The 20346-nt window shown below is 45.6% G+C and overlaps 2 protein-coding genes across 4 annotated transcripts in view; one reads left to right on the top strand and one right to left on the bottom strand.

The window, feature by feature from the left end:
• Window positions 1-8732, bottom strand: part of PXMP4 (peroxisomal membrane protein 4) — a 30878-nt gene extending 22146 nt beyond the window's left edge. For all 3 annotated transcript variants that reach the window (XR_011489606.1, XR_011489607.1, XM_020902538.2), the window contains exons 1-3: window positions 8499-8732; window positions 3729-3791; window positions 415-613 (exon numbers count right to left, since the gene is read on the bottom strand). Coding sequence is in view for 1 of the 3 variants with exons in the window: in XM_020902538.2 (XP_020758197.1) it covers window positions 415-613; window positions 3729-3791; window positions 8499-8611 (375 nt within the window). In the remaining 2 variants the exon portion in view is untranslated. The remainder of the gene's footprint in view (window positions 1-414; window positions 614-3728; window positions 3792-8498) is intronic.
• A 105-nt stretch (window positions 8733-8837) lies between these two features.
• ZNF341 (zinc finger protein 341) overlaps window positions 8838-20346 on the top strand; it is a 52238-nt gene continuing 40729 nt past the window's right edge. Inside the window, exon 1 of the mRNA XM_070472545.1 lies at window positions 8838-8911. The gene's annotated coding sequence lies outside the window, so the exon portion shown is untranslated. The remainder of the gene's footprint in view (window positions 8912-20346) is intronic.

Raw genomic sequence — 20346 nt, forward strand, 5'->3', positions numbered from 1 at the left:
GCAGTTAGCATTTTGTTTTATCATTATCTCATTAAAAAATAGAATTAAAAAAAATAGAATTTTAACCAAGAAAAAGGGCAAAATGCAGAGTAAGAGAAAAATTCCTCAAATGTAGTTTCATTTTATGAAAATCTTGCTCTTTTTTTTTTTCTCACTTCACTGCAGAGTAGTGTTTGGGGGCGTGTTTTGTTTTTTTTAATCTTTGCCCCAGAGAGCTGCATGGAACTCCAACAAGGTACCTGGTTAGCAGAGGGGGAAGCTGAGGGGGAAGTGACCTTCTCAAGGTCACACAGGGATTGGTGAACTCCAGACCCTCAGACATGGCAGGGAGCCAAGAGCTCGTCTTCTTTGACTCTCATCCCCAACTCTATACCTGAATCCTGCCCCACCCCCCCATTCTGGCAGGACCTTTACCTGGCTGTTGATGTTACTGTTGTTTCCAAACACCAGCAAGCCCCCGATGAAGGCAGACACGAATGAGTGTGCCTGGTAGGTCTTGCCCTGGACGTGGGACAGCAGGGCACAGAGTCCCTTGTAGAAGAACACAAACCTGGCCAGGTTCCAGGAGTGGGTGTACGTGGCCTGCAGGATGGCGCGCAGCTTCTCCCGGAGGCTGCATAGACACAGGGAGCCACTGTGAGTGCAGGCCCAGCCGCTCCAGGGGCATGCACCCACCTGGCATGCAAAACCAGCCCAGGCAAGGAGCCCATGGACCAGCGCTCATTCAATCCCGGGCCTCTGCCTTCCATGCCCTTAGGGCCGCTCCCTCCCTGGATACGGGCTTTGACTTCACGCCATCTCCTCCAAGAGGTCTTCCCTGACTACCCCACTGCCTTCTTCAAGAGGTCTTCCCTGACTACCCCACGTATAAGAATGCCCATTGTATTCTGTTCTCTTATCCAACTTTTCTTTTCCTTCAGAGCTTGTATCACCACCTGACATTTACATACTTGTTTATTATCTCCCCCTACTCCCACCCCATCCCAGTGGAAGCTACAAGAGAGTGGTGTCTATACCTCACTCATTCATCCTCAGTGCCCAGAGCAGGGCCTGGCACATAGCAGATGCTTAATACATTTGTTTCTGTGAAGAAATGAATGAGTGAGTACCTACTATGTGCTGGATCTGAGGATATGATTCTGAGAAAAAATAGATCTGCTTGCTGCCCTCACAAGGTTTATGACCTAGTGGGAGAGGGAATTATGAAAGAAATAATCACAAAACAAAGGTCAAATTTTGATCCTGACAAGCAATGATGCCAGGACGTGAAGGATGAGGAGTCCATGAGGTCAAGAGGAGAGAGGAGTTGTACTGGGATCAACACCCGAGCAGAGGTCACGAGGAGGGACAGAGAGCGGGGAGGAAAGGAATAAAGAGAGGCCATCAAGCCTGAGCAGAAAATGTGTGAGGCAAAGGTTGTGAGCGAGGGGTGGGGCCATGGTAAGATGGGTCTTTAAAAAAAAAGATTTATTTTTGGCTGGACTAGGTCATCCTTGCCGCTCAAGGGCTTTCTCTAGGTGCAGAGCCAGAGCGGCCCTCTAGTTGCAGTGGCTTCACTTGCTGGGGGGCACGCGCTCTAAGTGTGGGGGCTCAGTAGTCCCTACACACGGGCTTAGTTGCTCCAAGGCATGTGGAGTCTTCCCAGAGCAGGGACTGAACCCATGTCCCCTGCACTGGCAGGCAGATTCTCAAACACTGGGCCGCCAGGGAAGTTGTAAGCTTTGTCTCAGTCAACCTTTACGAAAGGCACGTGGTTTGACTTATCTTTCCACACTCGCTAGGGGGCAGTGAGGAGAACCAAGGAGAGGAGCAGCATGTCCTCTGGGAGATCAATTCAGAGCAGCAACCGCAAGCGCCCTCGAGGCTGGAGGAGGGCCTTGAAGTGTGTGTCGGCTGGGACCTATGAAGTCTGCCAGGTGAGGGGGGACAGCTAGGAGTCAGCAAACTCTCACCCCACAGGAACATGGGCCTACCACTGCCGGTTCTAAGGCAAGCTGCATTTCCCACTTTCCGAGCGTAGGCACTAATACTGCCTTGAAAATGTAGAAATTTCTAGAATCTGAACACTTCTCACCTCTATGCCACCATCAAGGTCTGGGCCACCAGAGTTGCTCAGCTGGATTATTGCCGCTGCCTCCTACTTTACACCTAATTCTGCCCTTGACCCCTAGCAGCAAACACTTCATTTTCTCACTATTAAATTTAAGTCAAATAGTGGCATGTCCCTATTCAGATTCTTACAACAATTTCCTGTTCCATTTAGATGAAAAGCCATGTGGGTGGGAGGAAAATTCAAGAGGGAGGGGAGATATATATATACACACACATACACACACATATATATAGTAGATGCTCAATAAATCTAAGTAAACATACATATATATATACACTTATGGCTAATTAGCATTGTTGTGTGGCAGAAACCCACATAACATGGTAAAGCAATTGTCTTCCAATTAAAAGTTTAGAAAATTAATCAAAAAGAAGAGGAAAAGCCAAACTCTTCTCTTTGACCTAACGCTGAACAGGATAGTCCCCAGTTACCCCCATAATATTCCTCTCTTTGCTCTCTCCCCTGCAATCCTTCTGCTCCAGCCTCCTCAAACTCACCAGGTATGATCACCCCTCAGGGCCTTTGCACGGGCTGTTCCCTTGGTATGAAACACTCTTTCCCTTGTTACCCACGTGGCCAACTCTTCCATCTCCTTCAAGTCTCTACTTAGAATGTCACTTTCTCAATGAGCCCTTCCCTATTTAGCTCTGCAGCCTGCCCTTCCCCAGCACTCTGGATCCACTTTCCCTGCTCTACATTTTCTTTCCTACAGCCCATACAATCTTCTAACATACCACATACTTTTTAAATTTACTATGTTTATTTTCTGCTATGCCTTGCTAGAATGTCAGCTGTATGAGGGAAGGGATCATTCTCTCTTTTATTCACTGCTGTATCCCCAGCACCTAAAGACAGTGTCTGGCACATATTAGATGCTCAATAAATATTTACTGAAGGAATGAATGAGTTTAATTAAAAAAAATAATTTGGAGGGCAAAAACTAAAACAAAAATAAATTTAAAAAAGAAAAATACATAAAGAAAGAGATCTTCACAACCTGGATTTGAACAGCAGGCGGTCCATGTATGATTCTTATAAACTCCAGGTGATGCTAAATACATTAAAAACTAAAACACAAGGTGATTTCTGAGAAGCACCTTGAAGGAAGTTATGAAAGATCAGAGAAAGGCCAAGAAGTTTGAACAAGGAAAGAAAGTAGGTCATGGAGAGTTTTCCTGAGAAAGTGACCCTCAGAGAACTGGTATGGATTGCTAGGAAGGAATAAAGGTGGGGTAGAGGAGGAAAGGGGATTCCTGGTGTGTATGTGTGGTGGGTACTGCATGAGAAATGTAAAGAGGTGGAACCACCTGTTGCACATGAATGAATGGCAGTGAGTCTTGGTGCCAAGGGCTCCCCATGGTGGGCACTGGAGAGAAGGGGGAATGTCCCTGAGGTCAGACTACAGGGGGCCTTGAATGCTACACCTGGAAGCTGGCTTCTCTGGAGGACAGCAAGGAGCCAGGAGCTGGCGAATTTTCAAGATGGGATAATAGAATCGGACTTGTACTCTAGGAGATGCTGGTGAGAACAGGCTGGACCCAACCTGGAGGCTACTGCACCAGGAGTCCTGGCACGACCTTGCCCAGTTTGAGGGGTGTGCAGAGGGGTCAGGTACCTGCCACTCCGGAAAAGAAAGGTCATGACCAACGCGTGGGGGGCCCGGATTTTGGCTCCATAGCTGTAGAAACAAAAGAAAATGGTTATTAAGGCTCCACCACACCACTGTTTCTTTCTGAGCTCTCTCCTTGACTCCCTGTGCCCCCTCCTCCCCCTCCCTAATCCTAATATAATTTTGGGAGGGAAACTAACCCTGGCTTTCGAGTTAGATCTGAGTTCCAAGTAGGTCATACAAAGTAAACAGTATCTGGTACCAAAGCCTTGCCCTGTTTTGCTCTATGCTGCTGCTGCTGCTGCTGCTAAGTCACTTCAGTAGAATCCGACTCTGTGCGACCCCATAGATGGCAGCCCACCAGGCTCCCCCATCCCTGGGATTCTCCAGGCAAGAACACTGGAGTGGGTTGCCATTTCTTTCTCCAATGCATGAAAGTGAAAAGGGAAAGTGAACTCGCCCAGTCGTGTCCAACTCTCAGCGACCCCATGGACTGCAGCCCACCAGGCTCCTCCATCCATAGTATTTTCCAGGCAAGAGCACTGGAGTGGGTGCCATTGTCTTCTCCGGTTTTGCTCTATAAACTTGGGTAAATCACTGAATGTCTCTGAGTCTCCCTTCTCCCTTCAGTGAAAGGTATTGCCTGTTTCACAGTTGTTTCTGGCAGTCAAGGACCTAGCACAGGTAAAAGTTCCTTATTCAACCAGTACTAATGTCGCTACCTTTCTTTTTCTTCTTTATTGGACTTGCCCTCGCTCCACCAAGTTCTCCAGCTGTCTGGCCCTGACCTTTCCAGGCTACAAGTCTAACAATCTCTGACAGTCTCCCTCAGACAATGGTCATGAGCCCCGTATTGTTGTCATATGAGTATCTGTGAGGCTTGTTTGTTTTTTTCCAAAATATTTATTTATGTATGTATTCATTTTGGCTGCACTGGGTTGGAGTTGCGGCATGTGGAGTCTAGTTCCCAGACCAGGGGTCAAACCCAGGCCGCCTGCATTGGGAGTATGCCGTCTCAGCCACTGGACTGCTAGGCAGGTCCTTGTGAGGCTTGTTTGAAGCAGCAAAAGACTGGGAACAAACCTGTGTCCATCCACAAGGGGCTACTAGGTAAACATACAATGGACCCATGGCAACCAGTGGGATACACTGGTTGCTGTACATGAAACAGCTGTCCATGAACCAGGCAGCTCTAGATATGCTATAGGCTTGGTTAGAGCAAGATGTGTAAACTTCTAAAAAGCTCTCACTTTTTATGCCTTTTGTGAATATGGTACCTAATTTAAAAAAAAATCAAATAAAAAGCGTGATGAACTGACAGCAGTGTTACTGTATGTGGTGGCCAGGCTGAATGGCTTATTCTCTCGCTGCCTAGCAGTGGGTGGGCAGGACCCTCATCTGGCCCCCAGCAAGCTCTCTGCCCCACCTCCTCCAAAGGCATGTCTTCTTACCCTGAATAAAGAGGCCGTTGGCCTCCTCCAGCTGGCCAAGGTGAACAAGACCCTGCCTTATACCTCAGACACAAATGGAACAATGCCCCCAACTGCCTCCATGTGCCTGGCCTCCTTCCCAAACTATTCAGACTCTGGTGGGAGCCAGTTACTGCCACTCACAAGAGCTCTCTGTGTCCTGAAACACGGAATGCTCTGGATTAAAAAGGACTGAAAGGACATGACAGGGATGTCCTCAGCGGTCCAGTGGTCAAGACTCTGTGCTTCCACTCCTGGAGGTGAGGGTTCAACCCCTGGTTGGAGAACTAAGATCACATGTGCCACGTGGTGTGGCAAAAACAAAACAAAACAAAATCATCATGACCAAGGAAACTTCAGAGTAGCTCTGAATACAGACCTTCAGTCCTCTTCCATATAAGAGAGAAATTAAATAAATAAAGGACCATGACAGATGCAGTATGATATCCTGGAAGATCCTTATTTAGACTATCTTGCTATAGAGGACATTTAGGGGACAACTGGGACAATCTGTTTATTGACTAGACAGCAGTCAACATTATAGGATTATGATTAATTTCTTTTTTAATTAAAAAAATTTTATACACCTACATTTTTGTTCTTTTTTAAAAAATTTTTTTAAATTTATTTTTGCCTGTGCTGGGTCTTTGTTGCCGCATGGGCTTCTCATTGCAGTGGCTTCTCCTGTTGCAGAGCACGGGCTTTTGGGCATGTGGACTCAATAGTTGCATTTCCTGGCTCTAGAGCACAGGCTCAATGGTTTGGCTCACAGGCTTAGTTACTCCACAACATGTGGGATCTTCCCGGACCAGGAATCGAACCTGTGTCTGCTGCATTGGCAGGTGGATTCGTTACCAATGAGCTATGAATTTTCCTCTCTGAGCCACAGTCTTCTCACCCAGAAAATGGGTACAATGGCAACTCCTCCCTTATACACTTATTCATTCAGTTAATATTTAAGAGCCTACTATGTATCAGGTACTAGGAATATACTAAGGAACAAAACAGATAAAATTTTCTGTCCCCATGAAGCTCATTTGCTAGTGAGAGACAGAGTAGAAAAAAGGGACGCTAAGTGAATACTTAAGTGTCAGGTGGTGATAAGGTCTATGCAGGAAAAGTCAGTAGGGAAGGAGGTTAAAGTTCAGAGATAGCCTCATTGAGGAGGTAACAATCGGAAGCCTGAGGAAGGTGAAGGAGTGAGCCAGGCAGACATTCATGCAACTACAACAATGATCACAGCAGCTAACAGTTATATACATATCAGGCGCTGTGCTGAGCATTTCACACATACTGACTCAATTCTCTCGACAGCATGATGAAAGTCAAAGTGTTTGTTGTTCAGTCTGTTCAATTCTGTGTCCCCATAGACTGTAGCCCTCCAGGCTCCTCTGTCCATGGTATTATCCAGGCAACAATGAAGTGGGTTGCCATTTCCTTCTCCAGGGGATATTCCCAACCCAGGGATCGCACCTGGGTCTCCTGCATTGCAGGCAGATTCTTTACCTTCTGAGCCATTAGGAAAGCCCTGAGAGGGTAACAAGCAGGAAGGCCAGGGGTCTCCAGACGGAGGAAACAGACTACAAGTGTCAGACTACGCGGCAGGAGGAAACAAGTGTTAGATTTTTTCCCCTTCTCTAAACAAATTTAAAAAGAGGTTTCTTTTAAAATTCTGAGTTGCCACCGACCACACCTGGTTCCACCATTGCTTAACTTTTCTCAAACCTTGATCTAACCAATGCTTTTCTTATGGAAATGTTTGCCTTAAGCTATGTTAATGAACTGTGTATTTACCCTAGGCTCTGTCTTCCTTGGAGAAGGAAATGGCAACCCACTCCAGTGTTCTTGCCTGGGAAATCCCAGGGACAGAGGAGCCTGGCGGGCTGCCGTCTATGGGGTCATACAGTTGGACACGACTGAAGCGACTTAGCAGCAGCAGCAGCAGCAGCAGTTTCTAGGTTCAGCAGCAGTCTTCCTAGGTTCTGAGTCTTAGATGGAACCGACTTGACAAATCAGTATGTTTTACTCATGCAAATGTTCTCATAAGCTATGTTAACGATACTGTATTTGCTTAGAAACCTGCCTTTCTTCAAGATCCACGTGAACCATTTTATGGCCCGGAACAACTCACCTTGTGCCAAAATGCATGTTGTGGGTGATGGGCCTGGTGCCAGTCTCTGAGTTTTGAGACATTTCTTTTCTCTAATTAGCAGAATGCTAGTAGCTACATAACATCCAACTAAAGACTAGCAGAGGGGCACTCTTTCTGCTGATGTCTATGTCAGAAGCTTTCTCTAATTCTTTCACACTTTAATAAAACTTTATTACACAAAAGCTCTGATCACTTAAGTGATCAAGTCTTGTCACTGGCACGGGATTGAATTCCTCTCCTTCGGAGGCCAAGAATCCTGGAGTCTTTCATGGCTCAGCAACAATATAAGTACTATTATCAACCCCATTTTATAAAAATTGAGGCTTAGAGAGCCTAAATGAGTTGCACAAGATCATATAGGTAAGGGGCACCACTACTCAAATTGAGGTGATCACATCCACACCACCATCCCATGCAGCCACTAAATGCCAACTCCAAGAACATGCAGATTTTTGTTCTCTTTGTTCTTTGATGCTTCCCCAGTTCCTGGCACTGTAGGCTCTCAATAAATCATAGCGCTTATGCATAAAGTTTAAAGGAAACTGAGCTCCCGTCCTGGCGCTAGCCAGAGGAGATGACCTTCTCTTCTGCAGGTCAGATGGCCAAATTGTAATCAGTTTGCTTGGCAAATATTTGCAGCTTCAGTTACACTGGTCACGCCTTCCGCTTATCAAAAGAGGACTTAGCAGTAGAATCATACAAAAGAATGAGAAGCAGGATGAAAAGTCCGGGGCAGCTTAATGCGAGGAGCATAGAGAGGCAGGGCCGCAGGCTTGCTAGAAGACAGAGTCCAGCTTCCCACTGTGCAGATGGAGCCACGGAAGCCAGATAGGCCCAAGGGCACACAGCAGCAGGAGGGGTAAAACTGGACCCAAATGAAGGGATACAGGGGCTGGCATGGGAAATATTCAAGGCAATAAGGCCAGGCTGCAAAGCACTGAGTACCTAGAAAACAGCGTAGTCAGAGCCCCGGCTCAGAAGGCGCACGGACCCCAAAATCCAGAGCCCACTGCACCGACAGTGGACACCAAGACCTACAGAGACACTAGAGCTGCTCAAGGGCGCACAGCGCAGCGGCGCCGGTCCCAGAACCCGCTTCTCCAACCCCACCAGACCGATCCTTCAGCCCCTGCCCAGCCCGATGACCCCACTCACACGGCCCCGTTCCGGAAGCCCTTCAGCATGGCCAGGACTGCGTGGTAGCGGCGCTTGCGCAACAGTGCGTTGACCGCAAAGAGCAGAGTCCGCAGCTGCGGTGGGGCGGCCATAATGCAGGCGTCGCTGGGGGTGGTGGGCACGGAGCGGGACTCACGCCTTGACAGCCGGGGCTGCTATTGCACAACCCTCAGTAGGGCTAGAGGTGCCGGAAAGTGCCGGACATTGCAGTCGCGTCTTTGAGCCCATAGGATGTGTCTGCTGTCATTCATACGAAGAGGGCCGATCACAGAGCTCACTCAACTCACCAGGGGAATGGGACGCAAGCACTCTCGCGAAGAGCGGTCTGATTGGAAGAGAGGGAAAGCTCGTAGCCAATTACAATGAGCTCCGTCCAATTCGACCGCAAAAAGGTTAGAAACGTATTCCTGGATCTGTCCAATCCGAAAGCAGTTTCGCTGGGACTTAGAAGAGGTGTGTCACCTGTGAGCTTGGAAGTTTTTTGAAAGAGGACCGCCCTCCGGAGAGTAGATCTTCTCTGACCGTAAATGACTTGGCACTTTTACCTTTTTGGTTTCCATATGTTCTTAAAAGCCAAACTTTTTCTCATGGTCCGCAGAAGACTGTTTGATCTGGCCCCTGTTTTCCTCTCTAACCTTACATCTCCACTCCCCCGTAGTTCCTCTCAGTCACTTCTCTTCAGCGAAACTAGCCTCCTTGCTGTTCCTTGAGCCTGACGCTCCTGCCTGAGTGCCTTTGCCTTTCTTTATCTCCCTGTTTCTTATGCATCGCCCCAAGTTCTTCCCATAGCTAACTCCTTCTCAAACTTCAGGCTTCAGCTCAAATGCCATCTCCTCAGAGAGGTCTTCCTAGGTATCTCAGAACATTGAGGGGTGACATTTATGTATGATGTCACTGTGTGGAGATGTCATTGGATGGCGGGTACACACGGAGTGGTAGCTGTGACTTGCGAGGGTGTCCCCTGGTACATGGGCCATCTGGTATTTATCTGTGACATTATTGCCTAGGTCAGCGTCAGAGGATGATGTCAGAGGTCAGTGAGAAAGAACTATGCTGGCCCTATTTTACCATTGGGGTTTCTCCTGTGGCTCAGCAGTAAAAAGTACCCCTGTAAAGGAAACACAGGCGATGCAGGTTCGATCAGGGAATGGCAACCCTCTCCAGTATTCTTGCTGGAAAAATCCCATGGACAGAGGAGCCTGGCAGGCTACAGTACATAGGGATGCAAAGAGTGAGACATGACTGAGCATGCATGCGTGCATATTTTATCACTATGACTGGGGGGAGGGGGGAATGGTGGGCTAATTTATTCAATTAATTTTCCTTCTGAAAATAGAAACATTGGATAAAATATAAAAAATATGCTCTGAGAAACACCGAATCTTAAAAACCTGGGGGAACTCCTAGGCCAATTATTATGTGAAAGCTGGTAACCAGATATTTAACAGGAAGATTGGAATATTGGAGCACCAAAGCTATTATGACTTGAGGGTTTTTGCCAATGTTGAACCTGAGGATTTCAGTTCATTAGCCACATAGGGCAAGAGGGACAAAAATAAAAGTCCAGGGCCTATCCGAAGTGGGGAGCCTAACAGAAGGATCTCCTCATATTAGGCTTAAAGGTTTCACCCTTGTGTTTAATGTGATATGAACCTGCTGCACATCCTACACCACCAACCCGAAGGGAGTTAAGAAAAGGTTTCCTTGATACTGAGCAGAACAGGCTTAATTTTTAGTATTAATCATTTTCATTTATTTTGGCTGTGCCAGGCTTACTTGCAGCACACAGGATCGTCAGTCTTCATTGCAGCATGTGGAATCTTTTAGTTGTGACTTGCTGGATCTTTAGCAATTGTAGCATGCAAACTCTTAGTCGAGGCATGTGGGAACTAGTTCCCCAAAGACTGGGCCCCCTACAACAGGAGTGCAGAGTCTTAGCCACCAGACCGCCAGGGAAGTTCCTGAGCAGAACAGTTGAAGGAAAAGGAGCAGGGAATATTTTAAAAATCATTCTTTAGGGAGTTGAAAACATTGACGAGTACTTTTGTGTCCCAGGGAATAGAGTCTGGTAGCCCAAGAATTCTCAAGCCATGAACTGGGAACCCAATTTGAAATGATAACTAGATTGCCCCTAATTATCACTGGAAGTGATTGGTAATGCCCCCAAACATTGGACGAAAGCAAATGGGAAGTCTTTCTGAAGAGGGCACATTTATCTTTGCCTTCAGGGAAACACTACAAATAATTTTTCAAGGTGACACCAGCACACAGTCAGAGATAACCAGGAACCCAAGACTTCATGAAGAAAAAACAAATACAACATATGGGACGAATAGATCAACACAGACTTCAGGTATTATAATTCACAGACAGGTTTTAAAAACTTTTGCACACAAGATTTAAAGTTAGATAATAGCTACAGGAAGCATAAAATTAATTTTTTAAAAAACAGAAAATTTGGAAAGGAACCAAACAGGACTTCTATAAATATCACCTGCTACTCCCATGAAGAATCAGCCACTGATCTCTGACACATGGCCCAGCAACAGGAGATGACGTTTGGCTGGCTAACTATTTTGTCCAGCAAGTTCTTCGTGAGTGCTCTCTTTTGCTATGCCCTTTCTCACAGAGATTAGTAAGTTTCTGCCATCAGGGAGCCTGGGGCAAAGAGTTGCCAAATGAGGACACTTATCATTGCCTGGTGACAATTTTTTGGCACGTAACTCTGAGTTCCTCAGGGCTTGACCTATTTCTGCACCTTTGGCCTGTGAAATTGAACTTATTTATTTAATGAGCACCTACAGATTATTTGCTGTATGTCACGAGTTGTTTCCTAAGGACTTTATTAACCAATTCTCATCTAATTATGGGAACTGAAACAGAGAAACACAGTAACTTGCTTAAAATGATTTAGCTAATACATTATTGGAATCCAGCCCCTTACTCCATTTTTTGATCTTACCTGCTGTATTAGTTTGCTAGGGCTTCCATAACAAAATACCATGAACTGGGTGACTTCAACAAGAGACATTTGTTTTATCACAAATTTGGAGGCTACAAGTCCAAGATCAAGGTGACTGTAGATTTCCTTTCTTTTGAGGCCTCTTTCCTTGACTGAGTTCAGTATGCCAGCAAATTTGGAAAATTCAGCAGTGGCCACAGGACTTGAAAAGGTCAGTTTTCATTCCAGTCCCAAAGAAAGGCAATGCCAAAGAATGTTCAAACTACTGCACAATTGCACTCATCTCACACGATAGCAAAGTAATGCTCAAAATTCTTGTTGAAGCCAGGCTTCAACAGTATGTGAACCATGCACTTCCAGATGTTCAAGCTGGATTTAGAAAAGGTAGAGGAACCAGAGATCAAATTGCTAACATCCATTGGATCATCAAAAAAGCAAGAGAATTCCAGAAAAACATCTACTTCTGCTTTATTGATTATGCCAACGCCTTTAACTGTGTAGATCACAACAAACTGTGGAAAATTCTTCAAGAGATGGGAATACCAGACCACCTTACCTGTCTCTTGAGAAACCTGTATGCATGTCAAGAAGCAACAGTTAGAACCAGACATAGAACAACAGACTGATTCCAAATCAGCAAGGGAGTACATCACAGCTGCATATTGTCACCCTGCTTATTTAACATCTATGCAGAGTATATCATGCAAAATGATGGGCTGGATGAAACACAAGCTGGAATCAAGATTGTCAGGAGAAATATCAATAACCTCAGAAAGGCAGATGACACCATCCTTATGGAAGAAAGCAAAGAACTAAAGAGCCTCTTGATGAAAGTGAAAGAGGAAAGTGAAAAACCTGGGTTAAAATGCAACATTCAAAAAACTAAGATCATGGCATCCAGTCCCATCATTTCATGGCAAATAGATGGGGAAACAATGGAAACAGTGAGAGACTTTATTTTTTGGACTCCAAAATCACTGCAGATGGTGACTGCAGCCATGAAATTAAAAGATACTTGCTCCTTGGAAGAAAAACTATGACAACCTAGACAGCATATTAAAAAGCATAAACATTACATTGCCGACAAAGGTCCGTCTAGTCAAAGCTATGGTTTTTCCAGTAGTCACATATGGATGTGAGAGGTGGACTACAAAGAGAGCTGAGCACCAAAGAATTGATGCTTTTGAACTGTGGTGTTGGAGAAGACTCTTGAGAGTCCCTGGGACTTCAAGGAGATCAAACCAGTCAATCCTAAAGGAAATCAGTCCTGAATATTCATTGGAAGGATTGATGCTGAAGCTAAAACTCCAATACTTTGGCCATCTGATGTAAAGAACCAACTCATTGGAAAAGACCCTGATGCTGGGAAAGATTGAAGGCAGGAGGAGAAGGCAACGACAGAGGATGAGATGGTTGGATGACATCACCAACTTGATGGACATGAGTTTGAACAAGCTTCAGGAGTTGGTGATGCACAGGCAAGCCTGGCGAGCTGCAGTCCATGGGGTTGCAGAGAGTCAGACTGAGCGACTGAACTGAACTGAACTGCTTGGCTTACAGATGGTTGCCTTCTACTGTTGTCACTTCTCAGTCTTTGTATGCTGAGACACACGAATCTCCTCTTCTTTTAAGGACATCAGTCATATTGGATTAGGGTTCACCTATATGACCTGTGCAGGCTCAGTTGCTAAATCGTGTTCTCACTTAACCTTAATTACCTCTTCAAAGGCCCTGTATTCAAACGGATTTTGTAGTAGGGATTAAGATATCAACATTTGAATGGGGTGGGGAAACACAGTTCATGCCATAAAACCACCATGCTTAGCTGCCTCTTACCTATACCAGAGAACCTAACATAATGTCAGTGTCAAGCTTTGCTTTGTGTGTCCTTAGTTTCTTCCCCTTATGTCTGGGAGTCTGGTTTAAGCTGCTCGTGATTTCTCCCCTCACTGTGAAGAAGTTATCTTTTCTGGAGCCGCTGGTACACTTAGTGTGGAAGGGAATACTGGACGTTTTCCAGACTTTTCTTCCTCCCTGCTTCGCTCCATCCCTGGAATAGCTATGTTACTTAGCTCAGGAGTCTCTGAACTGTGACTGGATTCAGTTCAGTGGTAACCTGCTGGCCCTAAGGGAAGGTGACATAGGATTGATAGATTTTGGTGGAGGAAGAGATAGAGGTGTGTGAGAAGTTTGAAGCAGGGGAAGCCTGCCTGGAGAGCCTACTGGAGGTAGGGTTCTATATCCCTGAAAGCTCATTCAGTTGTTCCATCAGTCAAGTAATCAGTCAACAAGCATTTCCCAGGTTGCCTCTGTCCCAAGCTTTGATGTTTGCCTCCATCCACCCAGAAGGATGAAGCATTCTCCTGCTCAGAGAGCTCTCTATTGAGGAGATACAGAAAAGGGGAACTTCCAATGGCTGAAGAATATCACATGATGGGGTATCGGTAGAGAATAGCATTTTAGTAAGAGAGACCCGCATGTGCAAAGACCTGAAGAGCAGATAAAAATGTGTATATGCACCTAGATGTATCGAAATACAGTCCTTCCTTGACTTGCAATGGGGTTGTTGTTGTTCAGTCACTCTGTCGTGTCCAACTCTTTGCGACCCTGTGGACTACAGCACACCAGGTTTTCCTGTCCTTCACCATCTCCCAGAGTTTGCTCAAACTCATGTCCATTGTGTTGGTGATACCATCCAACCTTCTCCTCCTCTGTCGTCCCCTCTCCTCCTGCCTTCAGTGTTTTGCAGCATCGGGATCTTTTCCAGTGGGTCGGCTCTACAATGGGGTTATGTCCAGATAAACCCACTGATGGTTGAAAATATCATTAAGTTGAAATACACCTAACCTAATGAATAGGTAAGTGTAGCCTACCTTAAACATTCTCAGACACTTATATGGAATGTTTGTAAGTGTATTAACTGTTCAGACTTTTGACTGCACAGTTGACTGGGACCTGTGGCTCGCTACTGCTGCCCAGCATCATAACAGATCGCTAGCCTGGGGAAAGATAAAAATTCAAAGTTTTTCTACTGAGTGAATATCACTTTCACACCATTATAAAGTTGAAAAATTGTAAGTTGAACCACTATATAGTTGAACCACAGGTCAGGGACTGCCTGTATATGAGAAATATCCAAGGTCTATCTTAGGGGAATAATTTAATCCATCACCACACCCTCTGAATAAAACCCAAACCCTCTGAAACAGTGTCTGATACAGAGTAAGGGATGAATAAATACCTAATAATAGACATCATTATTGAAAAGGAGGGGGAAAATACTTAGAGAATTTCCTGGATGGAGGACATTTGATGCAGAACAGCTCAGTATCCTATATGGAGACCAGAGCTCTTCATGGTTATATTTCTGCAAGACCAATGATGTACTATGTAAAGTAAAAGCAGTAAACAATGTAAAAAAAGTAGCACAAATTATTTTCTCTTTCTACCCAAGAAACTTTTTTTTTCACTCAAGAAACTTTAATCAAAGCCCACATCTCTATACTTAATGTGAATATATCTGGATGTGAATATATATAGGCCTTTAGCGGTTGCAAAGTTTTCATAAGTAACCTAATGTAATTCTAAGACACGTCATTTTGACTTATAATTGAATTAGTGAGAGCATTACAGCCAGAGAAATAAATTATAGTTTAGCCCTTAAAAATAAAAAAAAAAACCCACAACCTCACAGCGACCCTCTCCATCTTGTCAACCTCATCCTCCAGTATCCATGTATCATTTATCATCCTCAATCCTCCCTTTATAGTCCTTGTCTTTCATTTTGGCGTCAGAGCCTTTGCACTTGCCCAAGATGCTGAAGTTAATAAGCTCTGCTGTTTTGTTCCCTTTTCTCCATCTGACTCCATCTCATTTCTCAGATTCACCTCCCCAGGGAGGCCTTCCCTGACCATTCTGTCTAACGTTGCTTCCTCTCTTCCCAGAAAAAAAATTTTTCTGGGAGACAGACAGACATGTCTCTGTCTCTTTTTTTCTTCCTTGGTTATAGCCCATTTCGCCTACTGGACTGGACTACGACTCCATGAATGCTGGGGTCCAGCCTCGGCAGGATCCAGGGGATACCCTCAGGATGAACAGCGTCGGCGAGAGAGACAGAGAGAGAGAGACAGAGAGAGAGAGAGGGGGGACACGTGAGACCAGCCTTGATAGGGCCAAGTCTGCGAGGGAGAGAGAGAGAATGACCAGACGGGGGTGTTTGCAGGGTCTGGCAGAGTCTGGCAATGGTTTATTTTTTACCGTGGCTTTTATACCCTAAATTAGTACATTTCTAAGGGGAAGATAGTTTAACATTACATCAGCTTGTTCTTCACGAAACCAGGGTGTTTTCTGCATACTTCTTTGTTTATGAGGGTCTTGTACATTATCTTCTGGCCTTGGGGCCTATTAACATTTTATGCAAGTCAGGTGAATGTAAACCTATTTTCTGTTTCTATGGTGACCTTAACTGAAAGGTAGCAGTCTCACAAGGCAACAGTACAGAGTAGAAGTATAACCTTGTTAATACAAAAATTAATCCCTCTGCAGAAGTTGTCAGTTGCGTTTATCTAAGAAGTTTACCCCACACTGACTCTGCGACTTTGGTGAGGCAGCTTCTGCCTATCTCTCCTGGCTGACAGTTAACAACCATTTCATTGTTACCACACTAGGGCTAAGTTCTTATTTCTCTAGATCTTTAACTATATTAACAATGGTTTCTATAACACAACCTTAGCACATTAAAAGCCAAAACAGCAAGCAAAACACAGCAAGCAAACGTCAACCCAATAACCACCTTTAGAATAATTTTTCTTGTGTTTTCTAATAGGACTTCCACACCCCCTGAAGGGCTCTATGTCTATTAGGGCCTTTATATGATCAGGTTCTTTATGTTATTTTATCATTAGGGTATTATAAGCAATCATGCATATTAGTACCAAGGGCATAAATGCATTTGCCAAACAAACTAAAATACCAGCAAAGGAGTTTAAATTAAAACACTCCTTTCACCCTGGATAATCTCATAAAATACCACCACCTGGGAAACTTATTGATTAAAGTTCTAAATTGATTCTTATTTGGAAAGAGATCGGGGAAGGCCTTCTGCTTGTGTCACAGAAATTAGGGAGTAGTCTATTGAGGCAGGCGTCAGAAAGACAGATATCATCTTTAAGGTGAGCGCTGGGGGCAGCTTTTCGAAATCCTTGAAAACCTGATCTGCCTTGCCTGTCAGGCTTTCTCCTCGTGACCTTGTCATGGGTGGGATCTCATGTGCCGGCTCCCAGCACATGAAGGCAAGGATTTTGGTCTTTTCATTTATGGTTGTGTCCCTAGCATCTAGAACAGTGTCTGGTCTACAATAGGTCCCCAACGCTATTTTTTTTTTTTTTTTTTTTTTTGGCCTTGTGGCACGTGGGATCTTAGTTCCTAGACCAGGGATTGAACCCAAGCCCCCTGCATTGGAAACATGGAGTTTCCACCACTGGACCATCAGGGAAGTCCCTCAATACATATTTTTGAGCTAATTACATGAATGTGAATGTATTAATTCATTACTTGAATAATTTAAAAAGAAAAAACAAACAGTTATATTGAGAAACTCATTGAGGATCTGTGGCCATTGGATCAAGGGGGATGTTAAAAGAAGACAGGGAGGAGGGAAACCTGGCCTTACTTTTGCCAGAGAGGCAATGAGAACGGGGGTTTAGGGCTTAAGGTGGGCCGTGGTCTCTAAGGTTCCCAAGAAAAGAGGAGGGGCAAGGAGTCTCTGTGGGGACAGTTGCTCAGAGCCAGCTGTACAAGGAGGAAATAGGATGGGGAAGGGTGTTGGTGGTGGTGGGTGGGGAGCAGCATTCAGAACGGGATGGGAAGTGCATGGTAGACGTGGGCCTTTAGACAGAGGATCTTTGAGATAATTTATCAGGAACAGTAAAACAATGTCCTATGACAGTGGTGCTTTGAACAGATTGTTTATTTTTAATTTTAGGAGTTATATACTTAGTAATGAAGGTGAAAGAGATGAGTGAAAAAAGCTGGCTTAAAACTCAACATTCATAAAACTAAGATCATGGCATCCAGTCCCATCACTGTGCATGGTGACTGCAGCCATGAAATTAAAAGACACTTGCTCTTTGGAAGGAAAGCTATGACAAACCTAGACAGCATATTAAAAAGCAGAGGCTACTTTGCTGACAAAGGTCCATCTAGTCAAAGCTATGGTTTTTCCAATAGTCATGTATAGATGTGAGAGTTGGACCATAAAGAAGGCTGAGTGCCGAAGAAGTAATGCTCTTGAACTGTGGTGTTGGAGAAAGCTCTTGAGAGTCCCTTGAACTGCAAGGAGATCAAACCAATCCTAAAGGAAATCAACCCTGAATAGTCATTGTAAGGATTGATACTGAAGCTGAAGCTTCTATACTTTGGCCAGCCAAAGCGAAGAGCTGACACATTGGAAAAGACCCTGAACCTGGTAAAGACTGAGGGCAGGAGAAGAAGGGGGCAACAGAGGATGAGATGGTTGGATAGCATCATCGACTTAATGGACATGAGTTGAGCAAACTCCAGGAGATAGTGAAGGACAGGGAAGTCTGGCATGCTGCAGTCCATGGGGTTGCAAAGAATCAGACATGACTTAATGATTGAACAACAACAATATAAGAAAATGAAACCTGTAATTTTTGTGATCATTACTTTGGATGAGGCTAACATAGGTATTTAAGAAAAAACAAGGAGAATGTTTAGAGTCAAATCTATGGTAGTCCACTTGTAGGAACATATGACTATGTTCATGGGAGGGATCGTTTTTTAAATTAATTTTTGGCCGCTCTGGGGCTTCGTCGCTGTGTGCGGGCTTTCTGCAGTTGGCGGTGAGCGGGGATTACTCTCTACTTGTCCTGCGAGGGCTTCTCATTGTGGTGTCTTGTGCAGCACAGGCTCTAGGGCGACGGGGCTCAATAGCTGTGGCTCACAGGCTCCAGAGCACAGACTTAGCAGTTGTGGTGCAGGGTCTTTGTTGCTCCTTGATATGTAGAATCTTCCTAAACCAGGGATTGAACCTGTGTTCCCCTCATTGGTAGGTGGATTCTTAACCTCTAGACCACCAGGGAAAGCCCATGGGAGAGAGATCATGATTCTTGGCCACTTCCGTGGTTCCCCCCTCCCTCCCAAGCACACCCCAGCTTTTCCTTGTGACCCAAGTATACTTCTTTGAAACGACATCACATCTTGTAATTAAATAATCTTTTAAAAGATTTAATCTCTGTTTGTACCCCTCCACCAACTTCAAAGGAAAGGACCACTGTATTCCCAGAGCTATTATAGAACTTCAGTTCAGTTGCTCAGTCCTGTCTGACTCTTTTCGACCCCGTGGATTGCAGCATGCCAGGCCTCCCTATCCATCACCAACTCCGGGAGTTTACTCAAACTCATGTCCATTGAGTCGGTGATGGCATCCAACCACCTCATCCTCTGTTGTCCCCTTCTCCTCCCGCCTTCAATCTTTCCCCAGCATCAGGGTCTTTTCCAATGAGTCAGTTCTTCACATCAGGTGGCCAAAGTATTGGAGAACTTGGTACATACTAAGTCCCCAAGAAGGGGCTGATGGAACATAAAGGAAGATGAGAGAGAGAGGTCTGTGTGTGATGGGGGATCCAAAGGAGGCAGGAGGATCCGTGGGAGACCAGGATGGGTTTCCTGTGAGGTTGGGCTGGGAGGGTTGCTGAGGTGGGTATTGGGGGTTTATATAACAGAAATGGGGTCCTCCAGAGGCAGGGATGGAGGCCCATGTGAAGAGGAAATGGAGGTTCCCAAAAAGTGGAAGTGAGGGGTTATGTATCAGTCAAGAGGAATCTCTGAGGTGATGGGGGATTAAGACCAGGTAGAGAGGAGATTAATGTGGGGAGAGGCCAGTGGCTCCCAATATGTAGAGAGAGTGGTTAGTGTGGGAGGGGGAATTGAGAAGTCTATGACAAGGGACGGGACTCCATGTTGCACAGTTGGGCAGTAGTCCTGTATTAGGTGGAGATGGGGGTCCTTGTGTTAGGTAGTTAGGGAAAGAGTCCAGAATGGCGGTGGCTAAAAGACCTGGAAGGGAAAGCCTGCGAAAATAGAACAAAGGAAGGTCCGAGAACCTCAGGTAAAACAAACAACACTCCTGGCTGGCCCAATTTGCATAAGACAGGCTCAGGGACAAAGAAACACAAAAAGAGGAGCCAAAGCTCTCTCTCTTGCTCTCCCGCGCGATGGGGCGCTCTTCTCTTCGCGTCTTTGGGTCGACGTGCCCTCAAGCCTCAAAGATGGATTTTCCTGCTATTATCTAAATAAATAGAGCTGTAACACTGAGCTGTAACAGTGATTTATTTAAGAGCTGTAACAGGTCTGTCCTCTGAGAGCTGTGACCCGCCAAGGGGCTTTAATGTCCGTCACTCCAAATCTTTGTTGTGACGAGACAAAGAACCGAGGAGTGTACACTCGCGTGACTCTTGCAACCAAGTTGGGTGGTCCAGATGGGATAGGAATAGGGGTTGGTGTTGCAAAGGTGGGGATACCGTGTAGTATGGAAGTGTTCGGTTCATGTTGCAGACTTGTGAGGTGTCCCACGCAGTGGGACAGAGGTCTGTGTCACGAGAGCTGGGAGACAGTCCGGTGGGGGGGGCGGGGGGAGGGTTCCAGAAAACAAGGTTTGGTGCTGCCTCTCTGCGGCAGAGATGGGATTGGAGGGATCAAGTGAGGCCGGGATAAGAGTCCATGTGCGCCGCTGACAGGGTCATCAAGGCGGGGCTGGGAGAGTCCTGGTATCCTGGGGGGTCCCACGGGTCATTCCCTGCTTTCCGGGATGGTGAGGGGGCTCGGCGGCGGCTCCCGGGCGCC

Source organism: Odocoileus virginianus, chromosome 9 (genome assembly GCF_023699985.2).
Source record: "Odocoileus virginianus isolate 20LAN1187 ecotype Illinois chromosome 9, Ovbor_1.2, whole genome shotgun sequence".
NCBI lineage: Eukaryota > Metazoa > Chordata > Mammalia > Artiodactyla > Cervidae > Odocoileus > Odocoileus virginianus.